At 40.0% G+C, this 23,504-nt stretch overlaps 1 protein-coding gene across 1 annotated transcript; it reads right to left on the bottom strand.

The window, feature by feature from the left end:
* Positions 1 to 1,825: 1,825 nt before the first annotated feature.
* Positions 1,826 to 17,570, bottom strand: LOC149287964 (serine incorporator 2-like). Its single transcript, XM_089492300.1, has 10 exons — positions 17,505 to 17,570; positions 9,609 to 9,770; positions 9,141 to 9,319; positions 8,275 to 8,354; positions 7,743 to 7,880; positions 7,450 to 7,619; positions 7,207 to 7,297; positions 6,765 to 6,912; positions 2,819 to 3,025; positions 1,826 to 1,964 (listed from the first exon to the last, which is right to left on the bottom strand). The coding sequence occupies exons 1-10, from the start codon at positions 17,568 to 17,570 to the stop codon at positions 1,826 to 1,828; spliced, it is 1,380 nt and encodes a 459-aa protein (XP_089348426.1).
* Positions 17,571 to 23,504: the final 5,934 nt, after the last annotated feature.

The following is a 23,504-nucleotide window of genomic DNA, read 5'->3' as shown; positions in this document are numbered from 1 at the left end:
ATATGGCCAATCCTGCGCTAGGATGACGTCACGCTCTTGCTGCACCCGCCGCTTCCCAGACAGCCCCGGGTGGAGGACCAGTGTTAACCGGGGCTGTCATACTGCCTCCCCACATTACCACTTCACACGTCGGTCCCGGCCGCACAAACGACGCGGAACACCCCTATAAGGGGAAGTGGTATTGCCCGAAGTCTACTGCTGTCAGCCAAAGACAGGCCGCGCCTACCGGAGAGGCGGGGGAGAGGAGGAGCCCTATTTCCGACCTTGGTATGGCTCGTTCTCCACACCGACTGTCATGATTTGGGCGTACCCATTGCATTTAAGGGGTGCCATGAAATACGTCCCGACATATACAGTGGTATTTCCCAGCTGGTGTCTAATGAAGGAAGGTTGGACAGCGCTCATTATTTCTGGAGGGAATGCAGTCAAGTATTGAGCAATACATCATTATGAGGCGTTGGAACAAACAGAGAGAAAGAGTGTGTGCGATGCATTGTATTGTAGGGACGTACACGCCCCTCTGAGCTTCAAGTGACATGAGTAACCATCTCCTACTGACATGGATTGCTCAAGCCTATTAACATAAGACCTGGCGGTGAACTTGCTTGTGGGATTTAAACGTGTAACCTACATATCCTATCGGGGCTCAACCAGTAACTCTTAACGCATTTTATTTTGTGACAGAAGGCCTTGTCTTTAGCGTGCGGCTTTGTGAAAATCAAACGGGTCAAATCCAAGTGCCTCATGAGATGTAGCGATCCAAAGCGTTACAGACAGGTCGGTGTTCCTAATTAGTTTATTCAGGGTCACGTGTTTAATTATTGGCGTAAATCTGTGGTATATCACCGATAACGAGCACCATTTACCGCATACGAAATCAGGGTGCCTGTTTGGACTAAAGAAACAGCGTGTAAAAATGTCCCACTGGGATTTAGGGCGAGGGTCACAGATCACCCCAACGTATGTGCCTTCTGTCCCTCCGCTGATGTGACCTGGAATGACCGTTCTCACCGGGTTTATCATTTATTACTATGTACGCAGCGTTGGTGCTGCCGCCTGCTGGTCATACATCATGCGGCACCTCTATTTCTCAGCATGGCTGTATACTAAGAGGTTTGAGTTGGGGGGTGTTATTAGCAGGTGAAAATAACGCCAATCTCAAAGAGTATGTGGACATATAGCAAATGAGTGCGACAAGGGTTAAACAAATACTTTATTTATTATGTAACAGGCATTACCAATATGTAACACAGCAATATAAAAATATTTTACAAAATATCTAAATTATCATCTCAAATTAATTAAGGCACAGATATAGTTATAAACTAAGGTAATAGGAATGATGAGCCAACAATGTAAGGCAATATTGAAAGTGTATTTTCACTGTATCGTACCACAATGTCATTGTATACATTTTTTGTAAATACAATAACCCTGTATTTAGGGGGAAAACCATATTATACTCCTTTCCAGCAAGTCAAAATGACCATTTTATTAACTTCTGTATGAAAGGATGCTTTTGATGAGAGCTACGAAGATATTTGAATGCCAGTTATAATAAGATCCAAGTCTAATTTTGCCATGGATAGGACCACACAAAAAAGTAAGGGTAGTGGTGGAGGAAGAGGTTAAAAGAACAAAGAACAAACTCTTTCTTAGATGATAAACTAATATTTAATCACGAAGGATGAATGAACAATGAACTGGCATTGGTACCTGTAAGCATGGCCTTTTAACATAAGACCATTTTCATTCAGAATAGCTACCTTTTTATAATACAAGCTTATATTTTTACATAGACAGAAATGAAAACTGACAGAGAAGTTCACTGGAAGTCCCGGTCAGAGAGTATTACAGGAGCTATCAGAGTCCAGAGGTAAAGGAGAAGTCCCACCCAGCTGGAAGCAATTTTCACCCAAACGGCTGACCAAGGGCTTGATAAGGTCTGATTAGTAGAGCCAGGTCTGGAAATAAAAGCACAAATTAGTGAAAGTGCAACAGCTTAATCCTTTATATTCGACTCATATGTCAACTTTACTCACTTTGAGTTGCAAGTTAATGACATGTTGTGGTCATTAGACTCAAAGTGATCTAAACACGAAGCATTCAAAGCAGCCAGTGTTCAGCTATTTTGCTTTTTTGTAGAAGGCTATGGCAAAAAAAGCATCTGCCATTCACATAATTTTCCAATATGGTTCAGTTCTCTGTGACTGTAAAGTAATGTCTGCAGTTAAATTAGAGTGACCTCATCGGTCATGTTTTCGAGGACAACTATAATTCGTATGTATTGCTGACCAGCCCAGATTAAACGCTGCCCTGCAGTATAGGGGATGTATAGACTCACGGCAGAGAACCAATTAGTCAGTTATACATCCCCCATACTGCAGGGCAGCATTTTATCTGGACTGGAAAACATGGCTGACGTGGTCTCCGTAAGTGAAATGCATTCCTATTCTAAAGAGGACAATGTAGTAGTGAAACACTTCCACTCAATGAGAACTGGGTGTGTGAGGGGTAGACCTAAGGAATAACCTGGTTGGGGTATATTTTATTTTAGATAAACAACTTATTTGCTTTAATTAATACTTGGATAATTCACACTATACCTTCCTAATGAGTCCTTTTTAAAACCACAGCATATAGATCTCAGATGTTGGACTTGGCTAGTTTACTAACAAAGGTTGTTGAGGATTGTAGAGCCAGTTAATGCAATGACAATCACAATAATAGACTCATAAACTAGTGGTTTGCTGTAAATGTCCTCTTAGTCCGGGAGAGACATAAATATTATAAAAGCAGTTAGACTGGCTATACTCACAGATACCAGTTGGTGAGAGTCATCATTATGTACAGAGAGGCAAGAAACAGGCAAAAGTGAAAGAAACTGTAATTGTAGGCCACTGAATCTTCCTCATTATCATATGCTCTGTGCACTCCATCATCACTCATTGGGATCCCAGCTTCTCCAGAGCTTTCTTCCGTCTGCATTAGCTTGTTCACTTGGGTGTTGTTGGAGGAGCGAAGGCTGTGGATGTAACAAACAGTTATAGTCATATGATCCAGATGTACTGCGACTATGTTGTGTACTTCAGAAATATAAAGAATGGCCTTGTAACCTGAAGGAAACACATCCTGGCCATTGTATAGCAACACAGACATCCGTTATTCCGTAGGTTGGAAATTGGCTAGTTTTGTGAGAGATAACTATTAAACTAGCCTCAAGAACCTTCATCACATTTGTACACACACGTGAAGTCATACTGGTACAGAAGGAGAAGGAGATCATATGATTTTAACAAGGGTGATGTGGAAATGTCAAAGGTGGAGAAGATGTATGGTTTTATTTAGGATAAAGGTTAATAGTTTTTGGAAGGGTGTGCTTCTCTGAATAGGTGAATTTTTACTCAGTGTTTAACACTTTGAGTTCCAAAAGTCTGTTTATACAATCCACAAAGGTAAGGCAGGACTCAGATTATTTGAATTTAATTGAAGTAATATAAATCTTTTTATTCCACGTCAAATTTTAAGAGATGAGCCAAAGACGCTTAAAGCTGTCCGGACTAGGTGCTTAATCATAAGCTTTTGTGGGAGTGAGAGTCTTGATTGGAGCCCAGACAGCTAGCCATCATAAGTGCCAGAAGTCTGGCCGGAGTTTTCCCCCCTAAAGGACAGGGCATTTTCAACAATTTCTGCATTCTTTCATTTAACCACAACTACTGGGAACAGCTTTTTCATACCCACCAAAAAAAACTATATACCGTATTGGCTCGGATATAGGCCGCCCGCGTATATAGGCCGCACCCTAAAAGTTTGGTGCTTTTATAAAGAAAAAGTTTTTCCCCGACATATGCTGCCACTGTCCCCCCCCCCCGAGATATGCTGCCACTGTCCCCCCCCGAGATATGCTGCCACTGTCCTCCTCCCCCCCCCGAGATATGCTGCCACTGTCCTCCCCCCCGAGATATGCTGCCACTGTCCTCCCCCCCCCGAGATATGCTGCCACTGTCCTCCCCCCCCCGAGATATGCTGCCACTGTCCTCCTCCTCCCCCCCCGAGATATGCTGCCACTGTCCTCCTCCCCCCCCCCGAGATATGCTGCCACTGTCCTCCCCCCCGAGATATGCTGCCACTGTCCTCCCCCCCCCCCCGAGATATGCTGCCACTGTCCTCCCCCCCCCCCGAGATATGCTGCCACTGTCCTCCTCCTCCCCCCCCCGAGATATGCTGCCACTGTCCTCCTCCTCCCCCCCGAGATATGCTGCCACTGTCCTCCCCCCCCGAGATATGCTGCCACTGTCCTCCTCCCCCCCCCCGAGATATGCTGCCACTGTCGTCCTCCTCCCCCCCCGAGATATGCTGCCACTGTCGTCCCCCCCGAGATATGCTGCCACTGTCGTCCCCCCCCGAGATATGCTGCCACTGTCCTCCTCCCCCCCCCGAGATATGCTGCCACTCTGCCCCCCCCGACTTACTAGAGCAGACTCCCGGGTGTCTTGCGGGGGACAACTACGCAATAAGCGTATACAACTTCCGGTGCCGGCACTCAGCCCCGCAAGACACCCGGGAGTCTGCTCTGGTAAGTCTTGGGGGCAGAGGTAAAACGCATCGTGCGGACGGTCACCGGCTGCGGCTTAACAACCTCCCGTGCCGGTACCGCTGCGGGGGATCTGTATCCTAACCCCGCTGCCTGGCGCAAGATCCCGAATATAGGCCGCACACCCACTTTAAAGACTTAAAGTGGGGGGAAAAAGTGCGGCCTATATTCGAGCCAATACGGTATTATTTTTTTTTGTTTGGTTTTTTTTAGCAGAAGTTCAACTTTTCCTTGGTAGCTGACTTGAAGTGAATTTTGCACAAAATTTGAAATCTTAAATACAAAAAATTACATATTTTCATACTATATTATCTTATAAAAGAACATCAGGTTAGTTCAAATAATAAATAGTATTTGTCCTGAGTATATTTAAGTATATTTTTGTAAATATATACTGGAAATTGATAACACAAATTGTCTTTCATGCTTTTTTAAAAGGTGCAAGTGATGAATTTCATGGTCAACCTGGTATAAACTGTTAAAATAAACAAATGTATATATTTTCCTGAAAGCTCCCATTAAGGCCCATAATATAAGAACAAGTTTACAGTTCTTTTTATGAACCCTGTTAGTCACAAACAACCTTGAAATGTGTTTTTTTCTTGTGCGACAGATATAGCATTGGTATATATGATTATGTATTTCTCAAGTGTTAGTTGAATTAACCAATAACAGCACCATGTGTTACATAGGTGCACAAAGCGGTTTCGAGACAAGAGATTTTTATTTTTATTTTGTGCCTCTCCTTCCCCGGGTTAGGGGGAATTTTTTTTGGTATCTCAAAACTAGCACTCAAATAACTGACGAAACAGCTTAGTTTATGTCTAGAGGATAGGTTGGAGTTAGGGGTAATGTTTCGGTGTTGTTAGTGGATAGCAAAAGTGTTAGGTACAGATAGATGTTAAGGTTATGTTACAGTTATTGTGTTAGTGACAGGGATGATTAGATTAGGTCACTGGCTATAGATCAGTGAGACCAATCAATGAACAGTGACCTAAAGGGACACTAATCAGTAACCAAATAGCAATTTGTAATGTTCAAAAGCCAAAGTTAATATTGTAAAATATATATATATATATATATATATATATATATATATATATATATATATATATATATATATACACACACATACACATACATAATGCTATCCTGAATCTAAAATGAGATTGAGGACTGATTAAGGTTTCATTCTTTACTTCAGGAAAAACAGGCATGCCATAGATAATGGGAGATAGGAGTATCTCGCTTATGTACTATACATTGTTTTTTTTTTGTTTTATTTTGGTTTTTAAGGTTTCGTGAAATTGCTCTATAGGAGTCACCTACTTCTGATTAACAGATGATATAGAGTGATTGCTAAAATGAAAAAAGTGGTTTTGGAGATTAAGGGTCCTTAACAACCTGTATTAGTTTACTATTCAAATGTGTTAGTGTGTTTGTTTAATTGTATTCCTTTCTGGGGGTCGTTCTAGATACCTCCCTCTACAGGACATAGAGAGAGCACTACTCATCAACATCAAGCTATGCTCTAAACAATTTTAAAAAATTGAATCGTGGATGTCACTGGAAGCGCCGCCAAATTTGCGGAAGTTCACCAGGAGGTCATGGAGACAAAGAAGGAGGAAAGATAGAAGAGAGAAGAACAAAAAGATCAAGCAGATGCTAGAGAAGAAGCCGAGCTGCTAAACACAGAAGCATAGAGTGTGAGAGAGAGTGAATGAGACCGAGAGTGCCAAGAGAATGTGAGAGAGTGAGAGTGAAGGAGCCCACAAACTTCAAACAAAAATTCTGGGCCGTTTCATTTTCATTATAATTAAAGAAATATGCAAAATGAATCTGAATGCACAGGTGTATTTGTTAAATCCCTTTATGTATCTGTTTATCTGAAAGATAATGCAAACCTTTGTGCCACCCTACATATCTATTTTAGTTACTTGATGAATATTGTCTGAAGCCAAACACTTAATTCTTAGATCCCTTCAACTACAAGAATGTTTGTTATCTGATGGCAACAACTACAGCAGGCATTGAACAATGACAGTAGTGGGAACGGGCTCCAACCACACATGGGGATTACCTCACACAAAAGGAAGGTAATACAAGCTTTCTGCTAACAATATCATGATGATTGAAACTAAAAGGCAATGAATCAACTCCATCAGCTTACCTAATGAACAAGGTGCATAGGATAAAAATAACCAGGCCCACAATACTGGGAGCATCCCACCACTGAACCGGAGTAGAGGTTGATGAGATGGAGGCTGTGGTGTTAGCATTGGTGATAATAGCCAACAAGGTAGGATTACAATTCTTGTCTGCAACAGCAAAAAAGAAAATATTATGTCCTGAAAGCATAAGAATTCTTATTAAAATTACAGTTCCACACACACAAAAATGCACTGTTCTGATGAACTTGCCAGATATGTTCGATGACTAATCAACGCAGTAGAAGGTATGGGCTATAACCTCAATATTATAATGGATCACTTAATATGCTTCTGTGTTACCACCATTTTGCACCATCTATTCCTTAATATTATTCAGATAGCATGGAAATTATGTCATCTCCATATTTCTAAATATTATTTGGCTTCCTTGTAAGTACTCACCTGGGACATTTGCCATTGCAGACCAAGTGACAAACATTGTGTACAAGGTAATAACAGAAGCCTGCAACAATCCTGAGTGTGGCTGGGCATCCTGGGGAAAAAGGGGCAAGCTGTTTTGTAAATTGTATTTTATTTCACAGTTTTTTTTAATTATTGTACTATATATAATGTGCATTGAATTTATATTGTAAATGGTATGGGTTCATATTTCTATCATACAGTTCACTTATGTGTTCTCCTTACCTGAACCTTGGGTAGAATTGACACTATGGAAATTATGACACAAAAGATGAGATTGAGGCTGATGAAGACCTTGTTGAGGGTACAGGCATCGGGCTTGGTATAATATATATACAGGAACACTATGGCAGTAATAGAGGCAGCATATAGCAAAGCTGTGCAGATCAGAAGAGCTGGAATAATATGAGAGTCAGTCACTACTTTGCAGATTTAAAGAAAACAGAAATAGTTTCTCTACTTTCTCCAAATTAACCAGACATGCTAATGTTGCGCTTAATACAGTTTTCCAGCCATACCTGCATACCAGCATTTGGTGTTCCCATCTTCTGCCAGCTGAAGCCACGACTGGCTCCATGAGTGGGCAAGGTCAATGATGAGAATAAGCTGGACCAGAATAAATAGAAAAGCACCAACCATGCCAAAATAATACCACACTGTTAAAAAAAAAAAAAAAAAAATGATTCAACAAGTCAAAGTCAGAGTACAACGAAGGAGTCAAAACAGAAACAAATAGCAGACAGGAGATAAACAAAGTAATAAAACTAAAGGTCCATTATACACCAAAGTAGGAGAGTCAGATGTAAAAGTGGAAAACTGCCAGGAAGGAAGGAAGGAATATTAAATATTGGATAGGGAGTTAGATGTAGAAAAAGTGAAGCATGGTCATGGGAAAAAAACCAATACAGCCTTTCGTACATCTATGTTTGCTGGGGGGACGTCAATACCAGTTTTATGTTGATAGTTAACAAAAAAAATGGATGGCACCAGAGAACAGAATTGTTATTGGTAGTATTTAAAATAAAAGGGAAACTAATTCTGCTATATTACCTTGTGCGAACGTCCCATTTGGAATAAAAAATGCTCCAACTGTGATTCCAACCAATATCAGGAACTTAAAAAACCAAAACCTAAAGTTGACATAAACAAAAATAAATATTCTATAAACATGTATTGGACATTATGTATTACTAAATCGTATAACAAGAAATGCAGTCTGCAAGGGTTTAAATAGATTAACATAAATATATGTTCCATAAACCATTAATATTTGACTGTGTTCTGTTCAGCTAGTGAAGGTGAGACTGAACACTTCTGAACTCAAATAAATACAGAGGAGTTTATTTACTAAAGGGAGGATTGACATGTGAGTTTGAGTAGGAGTTGTTTCAGATCCATGACTTTTCTGTACATTATGAAGAGCCAACCATAGTGAGCTTCTGCTGGAGGAAAGGCTTATAATGCAACATTCATTGTCTCAAGCTGGGACTATATAATGCACAATTCAATGAGTTTTGCTGGCTTGTTAAGCTGATCCTTCACTCTGAATAGAGAAGTGATACAGTTAAAACCCCAACTCTTCTGCATGGTTCTCATCTTCCCTCAAATTCTATGGTTTTTCTGTTTATTATCAGTATATTTCACCTATATTGTACAATCAGCGCTTCTTATGGTATGTACATTCAAAGGTTATGATGAAACTAGAATTGACATACTAAGACAAACCAATAATCAGATTGTAAGCTTGCAAGGAGAGGATCATCTTTTACTTCTGTGTGAGTATATCTTAATATGTCTTACTGTTATTGTCAATTTTAATGTTATTGTTAGTTTTCAGTATTCAACTAAATCTGCTGACACTCTATAAATAAATGTTATAATATAATGTTATGCCTGGTTACTCTTAACACACTCACCCATTCTGCACTGCTGCTCGTGGGTCACTGCTGCTGCGCACACAGATCATTAATATGACAAAAAGGAAGAAAAATGCAGCCAGAGCAAAGCACATGCGGTACACAGCTTGATGACCCACAATTACATCACAGTTCACAGAGCCAGCAATTGTTGTGGATGAGGAACAGACCCACGGGAGCTGAAAGAGAGTAAGTTATTTGGACATTTTGAGACATACTTTATCAGGCCTGGATTTGCCATCTGGCACACTGGGCAAATACATGCTGTGCTGCTGGCCAACAGGATCTGCTGCTACAGTGGCTGTATATGCCAGCGGCTAGGTGACATTAAAAAAATCTGGCCATAAAGTGTGCACTTTACGACATGGGTTTTTCACCTCTGACACTGCTATTTTAGTAGCGTGTGCACATATTATAGATTCTTATTTGAATTAAAATCCACATTTTTAATCAGCCTGGGTGCATTACCTTTTGAAGACCGGCTTCCACACCTGGGATGATCATTATGCAGGCCACTAGGGTCCCGAGGAGGAGGAAGATGGAGAATGCCAGTCGGGTTATAGTGGAGTTCTTTGTAGATGGGCAGCAACCACAGAGGAGGCATGGTGCTGTACCACAGAGACATGAAGCCTGTTAAAGAGAGAGGAGAATAAAATGTATGGCAGCTGAAGCATTCAGCGTCTGTTATTTTAAGGGCGCTGTTCACGCTACTTAATGCTTATACTATTCACCTGCGAGGTCATTCAGACAAAATCACTACCGTAAATATCATGAGCAGCAGTTCACTGCACAGACAGTGTGCCTTTCTACAGCTGCCACTTCCAAAGGATGATGATCGTGAGTGGAATTGAAGAACGTGGGGCATGACTGACATACCTACTGGATGCCAAGTCATTATCAATGGATAAATAAAACAATGCCTGCGGAAAATGGCCTGAATTGCAGAAAAGCTAGTAAGCGGTGTGAATTGTATCCATTTATGAAAGACTGGAGGCCAAAGGGTGGGTAAAAAAGCTATGACTAGTCCTGGGAACTCTCTGGGTCTTTGCTCTAATCTCATGGTAAAGGAGCAAAATCTCTTAAAACATGGAAAAGGTGCATGGGTCATTTTTTAACAACAAAACTATTTAACAAACAACATGAAAAGTGTTTCATTGCACAACTTGCTACAATAACACTAAAGGGACATACTAGCCATCATATACACTGTATGATAGCTGTGTGGTCTCTTAATAAATGGTGTTCCATTTGCATGGGGGGGATTTTTGCAGCATGGGAAACTATTTTGCCCAGCTTCTATGTTTCTGATATCAAACGTGTTTCTATTGAACGGTACTGTACTCTACAGGACAGATGTCACACTTTTTAAAAAATCCCCTATGGGAAATTAGGCTACATAAAACGGTTGTGTATGTTTAAAAAAGGCTAGTTGTGCGTTACTTTTATGTTTCAGGGAACTGACTGTGGAACACCTTGTGTCACTTTATGTGTGTCATTTTCCAAAGGGTGACACATTCAGATACAATTAACCTTTTGAGTCTTATCAAAATATGGAAATAACTATAACTCACTGAGCAGGTATTTTGTCCTTTGAGCCAATCAGGGAGGGGGAGAGAGAGAGAGGAAGGCGAGAGAGAGAGGAAGGGGAATGAGAGAGGAAGAAAAATGAATGAAAGAAAGAAAACATAGGAAAAGTAAAGAAGGGGAGACCACTACCATTATTTTCAACATGATCCAGGATACTATAAACCCATAATCCACATATAATCATCGTATACATATACCTTCATTAACAACCAAATGTGTAAAATTCTGTGTAACAGTTTCTTTTACACCAAGATATATTTAAATGTGTACTTAGTAATAGTTTAGTAGGGGTTTGTTCTTTTCCACCCTTTATGTTTATCACATCACACTAAAGGAACCAGTCAAAATAGGCTATCAATGTCCAGCTCTTTTAAGATCACCCTTAATGTTGCAGTGAAAAATGATTTCCTAATCAAATTAGGTGAAATTCTAACACAACATACAACCAATGGATTGCACAGGCTTACAAACTGAAACTGCTCTTTGGTAAATTTCTAACTTTGGCGCAATCTTTATAGTTACCAATGAATTAATTTTTGCTGATTGTTCCAAATGTAACACTTTATCCAAATCCAATCTAGCTTTTTATATAGAAATGTGACTCATGCTACTTCATTTAATACACAATGCACTAAAATCATGATAGGGTTGGCAAGAGACCAACACCAAGTTACAATTCTCAGAAAGGATCAGACATAATTGTGAATGTCGCAGAGTTGACTGATGCATTACTCAGCCTATGTTAAGTGCGTTGCTCAGATTTAAAATCTGAGAGTAAACATGTTTGATCATTTTAAGCAACGTATAATGTGTTTTCCACCATCATGTAACAAAAGTTAAAATATTATGTTAAATAGACCTTAGGTGGCAGTATTTTTCTTTTTTTCTAACTAATACCACTTTAATGGATAATACTAGTCTTTACTGCCCTGTTTGGCTAATGAATAACAATGTGTGAATGGCTTTATTGTTTGACAAGAAAGATAGATGAAGATTGTGTTAACCCTTTTCATAGCTTTAGGTAGGGGTGGCTCTAGGTTTTTAGAGTGGTAAGTAAAATATTTTACAGTAACTCATCTTAAGTATTACTGATAATTATACGTAAACAAAAATACAATACTAGTGATCACAATTTTGCTAATAAACAATTATAGTGATATCGATTGAAGATTGCCTCGCCCCTACTACAGCAGCTATTTAATCGATAATTGTTTATTAGCAAAATTGTGATCACTAGTATTGTATTTTTTATTTTACGTATAATTATCAGTAATACTTAAGATGAGTTACTGTAAAATATTTTGCTTACCACTCTAAAAACCTAGAGCCACCGCTACCTAAAGCTATGAAAAGGGTTAACACAATCTTCATCTATCTTTCTTTTCAAACAATAAAGCCATTCACACATTGTTATTCATTAGCCAAACAGGGCAGTAAAGACTAGTATTATCCATTAAAGTGGTATTAGTTAGAAAGAAAAATACTGCCACCTAAGGTCTATTTAACATAATATTTTAACTTTTGTTACATGATGGTGGAAAACACATTATACGTTGCTTAAAATGATCAAACATGTTTACTCTCAGATTTTAAATAATGCATTATTAAATGCAACAAGCACTTATTTAACCAAAAACTTCTCATAAACCTAACTGTATCGTATATATATATATATATATATATATATATATATATATATATATATATATATATACACATATATACATATATATAAACTGTCCACATTATAGTCTAATGAGTGCAAGCATTAACATAACTTAATACAAGTGCCCTTCCTCTGTAAATTAACATTACCAACCTCCATTTCTGCGGCTTTTAACAATAAAAAGTTGTTATACAAATCCATCAGCTTTGGTTTTCTGATACGAGAAGTATAAGCATATAAAAGCAAATAGGAAATTTAAGTTTACAAAAGTACTTCTTCCCTTTTCACTAAACCAAACATATAATATTGTTTATATATATATATATATATATATATATATATATATATATATATATATCGTATTTGCTCGATTATAAGACGACCCTGATTATAAGACGACCCCCCAAAATCTGAATATTAACTTAGGAAAAAAAGAAAAAGCCTGAATATAAGACGACCCTAAAGGAAAAAAGTTTTACCAGTAAATGTTAATTCATGTAAACTATTTTTTTAAATAAAAGCTATGATTGAGAAAAATATTTTTTTTGTTTTTATTTCCTTGTATTTTCCAACCTGTCCCCCAGTTACGCACATCTGCCCCCAGGCTTGCCACACCAATATGGCACTGTGGCCCATGATATGCCTTTTAACCCTCTATATGCCACTGTGCCCCATGGTATGCCTTTTGACCCCCTATGTGCCACTCTGCCTCCAGAAATGCCTTATACCCCTATATCCCATTCTGGCATTTAGGGGGTTAAAATGCATATTATGGGGCAGAGTGGCATATAGGGAGGTATAAGGCATTCCAGGAGGCAGAGTGGCATTAAGGGAGTTAAAAGGCATTGTATAGAGCACTCTACCTCCAGAAATGCCTTATACCCCTATATGCCACTCTGGCATTTAGGGGGTTAAAAGGCATATTATGGGGCAGAGTGGCATATAGGGAGGTATAAGGCATTTCAGGAGGCAGAGTGCTCTATTAAATGCCCCCTTAACGCCACTCCAGAAATGCCCTATGCCCCCATTTAACACACACACACACACACACCCTATACCCCCATTTAACTAACACACACACACACACTCTCTCCCCCCCCCCTCTCACCCCTCTCTTCCCTCTCTCCCCTCTCAGCCCTCTCTTACCGGTGCTTCCAGCCGGGGCAGCAGGTTGACGTCGCCTTCCGCTGCAGCCGGAAGGAGGTGGAGTTGGCAGGGGGGGTTTGTATGCGTCCGTCGCGTATACTTTCCCCGGCTGTCAGAGATCAGAGTTCCCCGCACCGGTGCGGTTCCGGTGCGGGGAACTCTGATCTCTGACAGTCGGGGAAGGTCTACGCGACGGACGCAGACAACCCCCGCTGCTAGCCACACCTCCTTCCGGCTGCAGCGGACGTTGTCTACGCGAATCGCGTAGACGTCAACCCGCTGCCCCGGCAGTACAGCAGGAAGCACCGGTAAGTGTGTGTATGATGGGGGGGGGGGTGAGACAGGAGGATCCAGGTCCCCTGCAGCGGTGCGGGGGATCTGGATCTTAGTCTCCTAATCAGACCTCTATTTGAGGTCTGATTAGAAGACGACCCCGATTAGAAGACGAGGGGTATTTTTCAGAGCATTTGCTCTGAAAAAAACCTCGTCTTATAATCGAGCAAATACGGTATATATATATATATATTATTTTTTTAATCCTTTTAGTTAGATCATTTTGTAGCAAATTGCTGGCACACTCAGAAATCAAGGAGGAAAATGAATATTTTAAATATTTAAAATAATATATATATTTTTTTGATGATCAGCAACATAACAGCACAGGTGTATTATAAACAAAGGTTGTCAAACTGAGTCTAGAAGCTGATCTTTTTACAGGTCATTATTAATTAGATAAATTTGGTTAATATTTATGTAAGGCATGTAAATATGATATACTGGACTTTCAGTAACAGTACCAAGGCACAAATAATATTTGACACTAATACAGCGATGGTCACATTACACACAACTTTAAATCTACAATACAGTTTACTATAGCTGGTGATTAGCATACAAATACCCAAGTTTGGTTGAAAAAAGGCATCAGTTACCTTGGAAACCCAAAAGCAAACTTAATTAAGATGAGGTCAGATTAGAATCTAGGCAACTTTTTGATGCCAAGGCTTTGTGGAAATGTGGAAAGTAGTAGTGGTTAGGAAGAAAGCCATAACAAGCCTCAATAAGTGTCGGGCCAGAAACCTGCAGGGACATCTGGAACCCTGCCCAGCGTTGGCATTATGTGTATATTATCACACTACCAAATTCCGAAAGCCCAAGCCTTGGAGGTTTCACTACGTGGCTTCATGAAATGCAATATTATGAAAACAACAACAATATTGTTTATCATTGCTTTTTATAAGTCAAAACTGGGCCTCTCTTCCCCACCTAATTCATGATGTCCAAACGTGAGATTACTCAATAAACGACATTAAAAAGAGGAACAGTCAACTTAATGTTTACCATAGCCAACCTTATTTCTTAAAGCTACATATAATTTGGGATTTTTATTCTGCAATAAGTGTAAATAAAAGACTAAACTAATCTAGGGAAAAAGGATCACAAAAAGTAGCAGAACTGGCATATTACTTTGTTTCCTTTTGTTCTGCTGCCACCACATGTTTTGCACTGTGTGCATTTATAGACAGTGACCCTGTACTCCTGAGCGAAGGGGATAACTCTTTATACTTCGGTGTGTGACAAACTAAACACTTATATATGATATACATACACACACTACACCATTTTACACTTGGCAGTAGCAGTTATTAAGGGGAATGATCATGCCCTCCACAAGCAGGGTCATCTGAATAGGGTCCGCATGCCACATGCAGAAAAGTCATCAGAGTATTTAAAAATGTTTTAAAAAAAGCCAAAACAGGGCAGATGGATGATGGCGGGACACCGATATTTTAAAAATAAAAAGACACCTGTTCCTGTAATCCACAAATGACATGATTGACAGGGTATAGTTTCAAGTGAGATTATACAGAACATTACCATGACTGCCATTGGTAGCCAATGTATAGATGAAATATGTATACTTAAGTATGCAGTAATATGTTAAATAACTACATGTCTTGGAAAAATACGTACATCTGGTCACCATAAAAAGTCTCTGTTTAGCACCTACATCCCTCTCTTGCTCTTTTATCCCTCTGAGAGCCTCCTTGGTGGGTTGGAAACAATGTTCTACAGCCATAAAGATCACATAACATACAAAGAGCAGTGAACCTGTCATCTACAAACATGTCACTGCTGGTAAGTATGACGTTATATACAGTATATATATATATATATATATATATATATATATATAATTTTGTGTGTGTGCGACCTGCTCTGTGTACTAACATGGTACTAACTCTTGGTGCTATTCAAGCATATCCACTTACCCAGAGTGCGTTCTGTTTTATCACAAAACAAGGTTCTGCATGTATTCTGTGAAGAGCATTGTGCGTGCGCATACAGTCTACCTGGCTACATTTATAGTTTTTATCTCTATACCTTTTAATAGGAGTGATTTAATGTTTAAGTAACTTTTTTTTCTTTTAGATTTGCTACCACAATGTATAGGTGAAAAAGTTTCCCTTAAATAGTGATTTTTTTTTTAAATCACATGTATACTTTAGAACTGCTTAAATAAGGCATATTCTTCTAATTGCCTTACTTAATAGGTCACAAAATAGCACACGTATCAGTAAGGCTTCTCCACCTAGCCAAATACAAACATGTTAATCTCGGGCCATTTGAAATGTCAGGAAGGTGGGTCTACTGTTGGGTCACAAAATTCAATGCACATGTAGCCCACACAGCAGTTATCATTGTTGTGTTTCCTGGTATCAGTAAGATTAATGAATCCATTATGCATTTTTTTTTTAAATAGCATAATTTCCTATTTAACTAAAATAGAGCTATTTTCCATCCAACAAAGGTCTTATTTTACTTAGGTGGAATTTCCCATTGCCTAACTTTGTGTCTGAACTAAAAGGTAATATTTCGGCCATCTCAACTCCTGTTTACGTATATGAATCAGCCAGAATCATTCCATGTTAATTACAGTGGTTTCTGGGTGTGGAAGATGTGTATCATGCTATAAACACATGACTGATGACAGATTTGGTAGAAAAGCCCTGCTGTGCATTTCCGTACACTTTATATTAGATGAAGAAACATTAATATGATCTCCAATAAGCCAAGAAATCAGATACTGTATCTGCTTTAAGGAAACACATAGAGATTACCACTCCTCCAAGTACAGAATTTTATGGTGTAATTATTTGTAAAGGGGATGTAAAAAAAACAAACAAACAAAAAAACCCAACACATTTTGTAATGTACCTAAACAATGAGTCCAGTTTAGATCTGTGTCTTTTGAAGACATCACCGACTTTTTTGTTTACTATTTTTATATTTACTTTCTTTTTGTCAGATTCGGAGAAGGTTTATGAAAAAAATTTGCAAAATATTAACTCCTAGATTCAGGTGTGATCAGACAAACTGTGTGCCCCATTTGTATCTTAAGGTATGTAAATAGCCAGTATTTTTTTTTAAACTATTGGTATGTTTACTAAAATACTATGTGTACAGGACTGTGTACTACTATTTTTCAAATATAAATATTTTAACTTCACTGACAGGCTTACAGGTCTGAGGTGGGTGCAGGGGAGTAACTAGAGACCACAGGGTCCTGGTACAAAAATTGCCCCGGGCCTCCCCCAACTTAATAACTGTGCCATCATTGCTGCTAAACAATTTGTCTGTGCATTCTTTGCCCCTTGCCAACAAACACTCTACACGTATGTAAACACACTTACACAAATTACAGACTTACTCATACTCACTAACACAAATGTACACATCCATGCTCTCATACAAACATGTACACATCTATGCTCTCACACAGACGTACACATCCATGCTCATACACACACCTAAACATCCATGCTTACACACACACGTACACATCCATACTCACACACACACGTACACATCCATACATAAAACATCCATGCTCTCTCACACACGCGTACACAGCCATACTCACACACATACACACATAAAACATTTATCCCGCGCCCGCTTACCTCTAACAACTCCTGCAGCCTTATCTCAGCACAGTGTGCGAGCAGCCGATATCCTCCCGTCTCCATGGGCGTAGGAACCCCTAAAAATCTGGGGGGGACAGCATTTTCCCCCATCAGATCCCCACTTTCTCACACTATCTACCCCCTCTCACACTTTCTTACTATCTACACCCCTCCCTACCCTCCCTTCTCACTAGCTACCCTCTCCCTACCCTCCCTTCTCACTAGCTACCCTCTCCCTATCGCCCCCTTCTCACTAGCTACCCTCTCCCTACCACCCCCTTCACACTAGCTACCCTCTCCCTACCCCCCCCTTCTCACTAGCTACCCTCTCCCTACCCCCCCCTTCTCACTAGCTACCCTCTCCCTACCCCCCCTTCTCACTGTCTACCCCAGGGGTGTCCAAGGTTTTTCTGCAGTGGGCCACTTCATGCAGATTAAAATAAAGTAAATAACACAAAACCTTTACTTTTCCTCTCACTGATTTCTGGGCCTAGAAAGTTTTGTGACTACAAATTCAGGACTCAGGATAATTAAAAATGAAATAGTTCTATTTATTCTAGGGATACACCAAAATGAAAATTCTGGACCAAAACATTCACGGTTCACTTAGCCAAAACCGAAAATGACCCCCCACCTTTAAAAATAATAATAAAAACTCACATTTTTAATAAAAGTAGGTAACACACCACAATTGGACAAAAAAAATTAGCAATATGACTTGGCATGATAGGAGTGTGATTGCTAACAGCAATCACACTCCTATCATACCCAGGCAGCCAGTACATTCTGATACAGGGTGGCTGTAAGTGATGTACAGACCCCATACTGCTGGCAGCATCAATACACAAGGGGGGCAGCTAGCTAGGTTTCAGCATGTACTGGCTGACTTGGCATGATAGGAGTGTGATTGCTAACAGCAATCACAGTCCCATCATGCCTAGGTTCCAGCACTTACACATCCAACCAGTAAATGCTGTAACCTAGGCATGATGGGACTGTGATTGCTGTTAGCAATCACACTCCTATCATGCCAAGTCAGCCAGTACATGCTGGTACAGGGTGGCTGTAAGTGATGTGCAGACCCCATACTGCTGGCAGCATCAATACACAAGGGGGGCAGCTAGCTAGGTTTCAGCATGTACTGGCTGACTTGGCATGATAGGAGTGTGATTGCTAACAGCAATCACAGTCCCATCTTGCCTAGGTTCCAGCACCTTCACATCCAACCAGTAAATGCTGTAACCTAGGCATGATGGGACTGTGATTGCTGTTAGCAATCACACTCCTATCATGCCAAGTCAGCCAGTACATGCTGGTAAAGGGTGGCTGTAAGTGATGTGCAGACCCCATACTGCTGGCAGCATCAATACACAAGGGGGGCAGCTAGCTAGGTTTCAGCATGTACTGGCTGACTTGGCATGATGGGAGTGTGATTGCTAACAGCAATCACAGTCCCATCATGCCTAGGTTCCAGCACTTACACATCCATTCTATCACACACACACTCATTCATTCACAGATTAATTCCCTCAATCAGGCATACTTATTCAAACACCCTCCCCACCCCCTTACCTGCACTGCAGCTCCTCGATGCCGCTCAGTCTTCAGCAGAGGGCGCGGCCTCCCTCTGCGTTCTCTGGTACTGCACAGAGGATGTGATGTAATGTCACGTGAACTCTGCTGGGTTCCGGTTCCTCTGTGCAGTACAGAAGACCCTCCCACAGGTAAGTAGCAGGGCTCGAGGTGCGGGACCGCGTAAGATCGGTTGCCCTGGCCCTGGGGGGGATTTCTTAATTATCGGTCCCCCCCGCATGAGTTACTGGGGGGGATCTATCTCCCCCGGTTCCTACGCCCATGCCCGTCTCCCGCTGTGCCCATTCAAAATAGTTTAGAAAGAACCCTTCTGACCCGGAATAGTGCGGTCCAGGTCGGAAGAGCCCTTTCTAAACTATTTTGAACCACTACGATGAGACAGGAAGAAGGAGCTGCAGTTATGCCAGTTGCTGGGTGTACATTTAATTATGCATTATACAAGGCCAGCCTATGAATAAGTACCTCCGTGTTAGGTACAAAACGCGTTAGGCAGACTGGATACCTAGCATCACTTTTCTATTATTTTGTTACTGCCAAAGAATGCTTTTATATTTACCAGAATAAAATTTTGATATTTCTATCACATATCCCGCCTTGGTTTTTTGGGTACATTGCAGCTGATTTCCTAACCCTTCTGGTCATCTCTTCTAATATGCCGCTACCTTAAGGGTTTTACCTTATTATCCCATTTACGCAAACTACTTGGTTTGTATCTTATTATACAGGGCCAGCCAAGCTCTTTCCGCAGCAGATGTTCATTGGGGTTGATCATTCATAATGAATCGTTAGTCAAAGAGATAAAACCACACTCTCTTCCAAACTCCCCCTTTAGTGAATAAAACAATTTGTGTCTGTGGGTAGCCAAGACTAGATATTTTAGTTGAATAGGCCATTGTAAGAGCATCAGACGTATTGAGCTCACTGTGTGGGGGAAACCGTAACTAGTGGTGGGCGTTGCTAGGGACAAAACAAAAAGAACGAAAGACACCAGAGATTTCTTAGGTTAGAGAGATGGAATTTGAGAACCAGCAACCTCACCTCCAAAAGTGAAAATAAGGAGATAACAATATGCCATTATACATTCTAAAGGTGCCTTATCATGGCATGTTCTCAGACTACTTCGACTTTGCCCAGTGACCAACAGACTGTAAAATAAGACCTGTTTTTACGATTGTGAAACGTCACATTATGAGAAAAAAACCTATGACATAGCCAGATGGATTAAACATAAAAACTTTCTTTAAAATGCATCCATCATATAAAAGCAAAATACACAGGTGTATATATACACACACATATATAAAAATGTAAATTAAGTGTAATTTAAACCTTATTTTACTGGCAGTGTCCCTTTAAATAGGCAGTAACATTTAAAGTACACCTGAAAAGTGTTCATCTAAACATTTAGCTTTGACAGCAAATAGATAAAAATTAAAGATGTGGTCCATCTATTCATACAGAAACACTCTGTAGATCAAAGGAGCCGTTAAGAAAGAAAAAAAAATAGTGACACAAACCTGGGGTTTATGGCCAGATTGGGAATGACTAAGTGGCTCTAGCACTTTAAGGCCAATGGCTGCCAAATGATGTACCTGCTTCATGATTACATCGTACCACCAACATTTCAGGTGTTCACATCAGGACACGTTTGTTGGAGGTGGGTGGAGACATGCAGGGCCGGCCTTAGGGGTGTGCGACCTGTGCGGCCGCACAGGGCGCCATAGCAACAGGGGCGCCGTCCGGGACTTAAATTAAAACATTGTTGGTTTTTTTTGTAACTTTATTTAACATCCTCCATGTTAAATAAAGGTTTTTTTTACTTTATTTAACATGGATGATGTTAAAGTTAAACAACAACAAAAAAAACCCGGTGTTTTCATTTAAGTCCCGGGCAGGGGCGCCGAGCGGTTGCTCGTGATGTTTTCAGCAGCCGCTCGGCGCCCCTCACTCTCCGTGACTCTGTCGCGGTACCGGCGTTTCGTGCTGAGCGCCGGATTTATTCTGGCGCTCAGCTGTGAAGCGTGCATCATGGCAGAGTGGGAAGACGGACGCCTCCCGCTCCCATGGCAGGACTCCGGCAACAAGGTAAGTAAGGATAGGGCGTAGATAGTGATAAGGGGCAGAGGTGGTAGATTTTTTTCCTTTCTTTTTTTGGGATGGGGGGGGCGCCAGAACACTTAAGGCCGGCTCTGGAGACATGGCCAGGGCAGGGACCACAGGAACCTACTGTTTACCTGTCCCGAACACCTCATAGCGGTCAGCTTTAATGAGTCAAAAGGCAGCCGAAATTCCACAACCCTCTGGCCAGACAGGGGAGATCAGAGGATCTCCTTAGGCAGTTTGTGAGCCCCAATGTTTGCAAAAGCTCATAAAAAGGTATGTCACAGTTTACATCATAAATCCAATCACATTTTCCAACTGTTTTGTATCAAAATCTAATCAACCTCAAGAAGGAAGCACATGATGGCCATATAGAAATTATACTACAGGATTTAAGTATTATTTTCCACAGGTTGGTTAATTATGGGCAGGATGTTGGCCATACGGTGATTTAAAACAGATGCATGGGCTTTTCTGCCTGGAAAGGATGTGAAATAAAACACCAGTTGACACTGCGCACACATATATGTGTATGATGCAAACATATAACCCACAGAGGCATACTGCAGGGAAAAGTAAAACAATGGCAGACACCAACAATAGGGAAAATACACTTGAGGAAATATATGCATAATTTTCTGCCAACAATTATATCAAACCCTTCAATGTGTCTATAAAATAACATATTTCAGAGATACTTTTTCATGTAGACTAGCTTTGTCTTACAGCAGGAAAGGTGCAGAAAACTCAATTTTCAATAATACGTTGAATTACGGGCAATAATATCTGTATAATATGATTTTATAATACAATAAACTTCTTGTACTTTGATTTCCTATATTACACTAGATAAGGATATTGCTATAATTACATTTTACGTTATAAAGCACCACCAGATGCTATCACAGATCAGATACTGTGGTTGCATGCCACCTTTCAGTCTACCATTAGTCTTGCTGTAAAACTCAAACCGTAATCAGTCCTTTGTCATTTATTTTATTCAGGGCACGATGTTGCCACACAGCATAATGTGATACACAGACATCTTGAACATAATCCCAGCTGATGTGGACCTACAATGCCCACAGTGATTAACAAGCCACATGTTTATCAAACATTAAGGTGAAATGTTAATCCGCAAAAGTCACACAGCTAGCCTTAACAAACTAAAACGTTGTTAACCTGGAGAGCTAGTTTCACTTACATATTACTCAAACCCTAGTTTTAGAAAGACATAGGTTACTTTTAGATTGTTATGAATGACATATCGCCAGGTTCTAAGGAATGCCCATCATCACTTTAGGTTTTCAATATTTCCAAAAGTAGAAAGAAGTCATTAAATCCCACAGCAGTGGCCAAACACATTTCAATTGTATTCTGTGTTACGGATAAAGCAGACAAGACTGTTTTCACCTTAGTCCAAGTTTTTACTAGAAAAAGATGTCTTAAGCAGGACATGATAATATTAAACAAATACATACTGGACCAATAAAAGCTGCTCTTTGATAATGCTAATTAACAGGATGGAGCAAAGAGGTCATCAGGTATGAATTGAGAAAAGGAATTTTCACCTAAAGCTTCAAAAATTATTCTTTACCATAAGACAAATGAATATATGTAATTCACTACCTCTAGAGACTTTGCTATCAAATTCAATTGATGCCTTTAAAACGGGCTGGGTGATTTGTTTTCTGTAAAGAAGAATGTTCATGGACGTAGTTTTTTTTATAAGGACATGATTAATCATAGCTTGTTGATCCAGTGACAAATGGGATCAGGAAGGAACAATTGGAAATTGCTTCAACGTGGGGTTTTGCATTCTTCTTGAATAGCAGGGAATGGAATCTTCAATGGAAGAATGAATTTGATGGACCTGGACTCTTTCCAAGTAAAGTTATTATGTTACTATATAGCAATATCTAATGACACGTCTGGAACCTGTTTTGGATAGTCTGGGTAATATACACACCAATCAAAAATCCTCTCTCATTTTTGTGAAGCCTTTATAAATTCAATATGTTTTGCTTGGTAGGAAAAAATATTGGTCATTATAGGAAAAGCAACATCCAACGCCATGTTGTGTATACTGTAACTTTTATCACACACACACACACACATATATATATATATATATTCATTTAAAGGTGACACTGAGCTATCATGTGCATTAAGTGCTGAATGTCATGTTACATGTGTTTTAAAACTTTCACACATAAAAGGATTGTGCTAAAACTTTTGAGCCAACATAGAAAAAGATGTGAAGTTACTCACGCTTTAGGAAGAAGAGACCTCCGAGATCTCCAA

This window comes from Sceloporus occidentalis, unplaced genomic scaffold (assembly GCF_023333645.1).
Source record: "Sceloporus occidentalis isolate IW3139 unplaced genomic scaffold, rSceOcc1.0.p SCAF_55, whole genome shotgun sequence".
Lineage (NCBI taxonomy): Eukaryota > Metazoa > Chordata > Lepidosauria > Squamata > Phrynosomatidae > Sceloporus > Sceloporus occidentalis.
The sequence above is the reverse complement of the archived record's forward strand: the minus strand, read 5'-3'. Positions and strand labels throughout refer to the sequence as shown.

Bases quoted from the DNA above. Each gene is read 5' to 3' on its own strand.
- LOC149287964 (XM_089492300.1), bottom strand. From the start codon at position 17,570: ATGGAGACGGGAGGATATCGGCTGCTCGCACACTGTGCTGAGATAAGG. The intron at 7,620-7,742 runs GTATGGCTGGAA...ATATTATTCCAG, and splicing joins CACCAAATGCTGGTATGCAG to CTCTTCTGATCTGCACAGCT. The intron at 3,026-6,764 runs GTAAGCTGATGG...TTACATCCACAG, and splicing joins CTATGCACCTTGTTCATTAG to CCTTCGCTCCTCCAACAACA.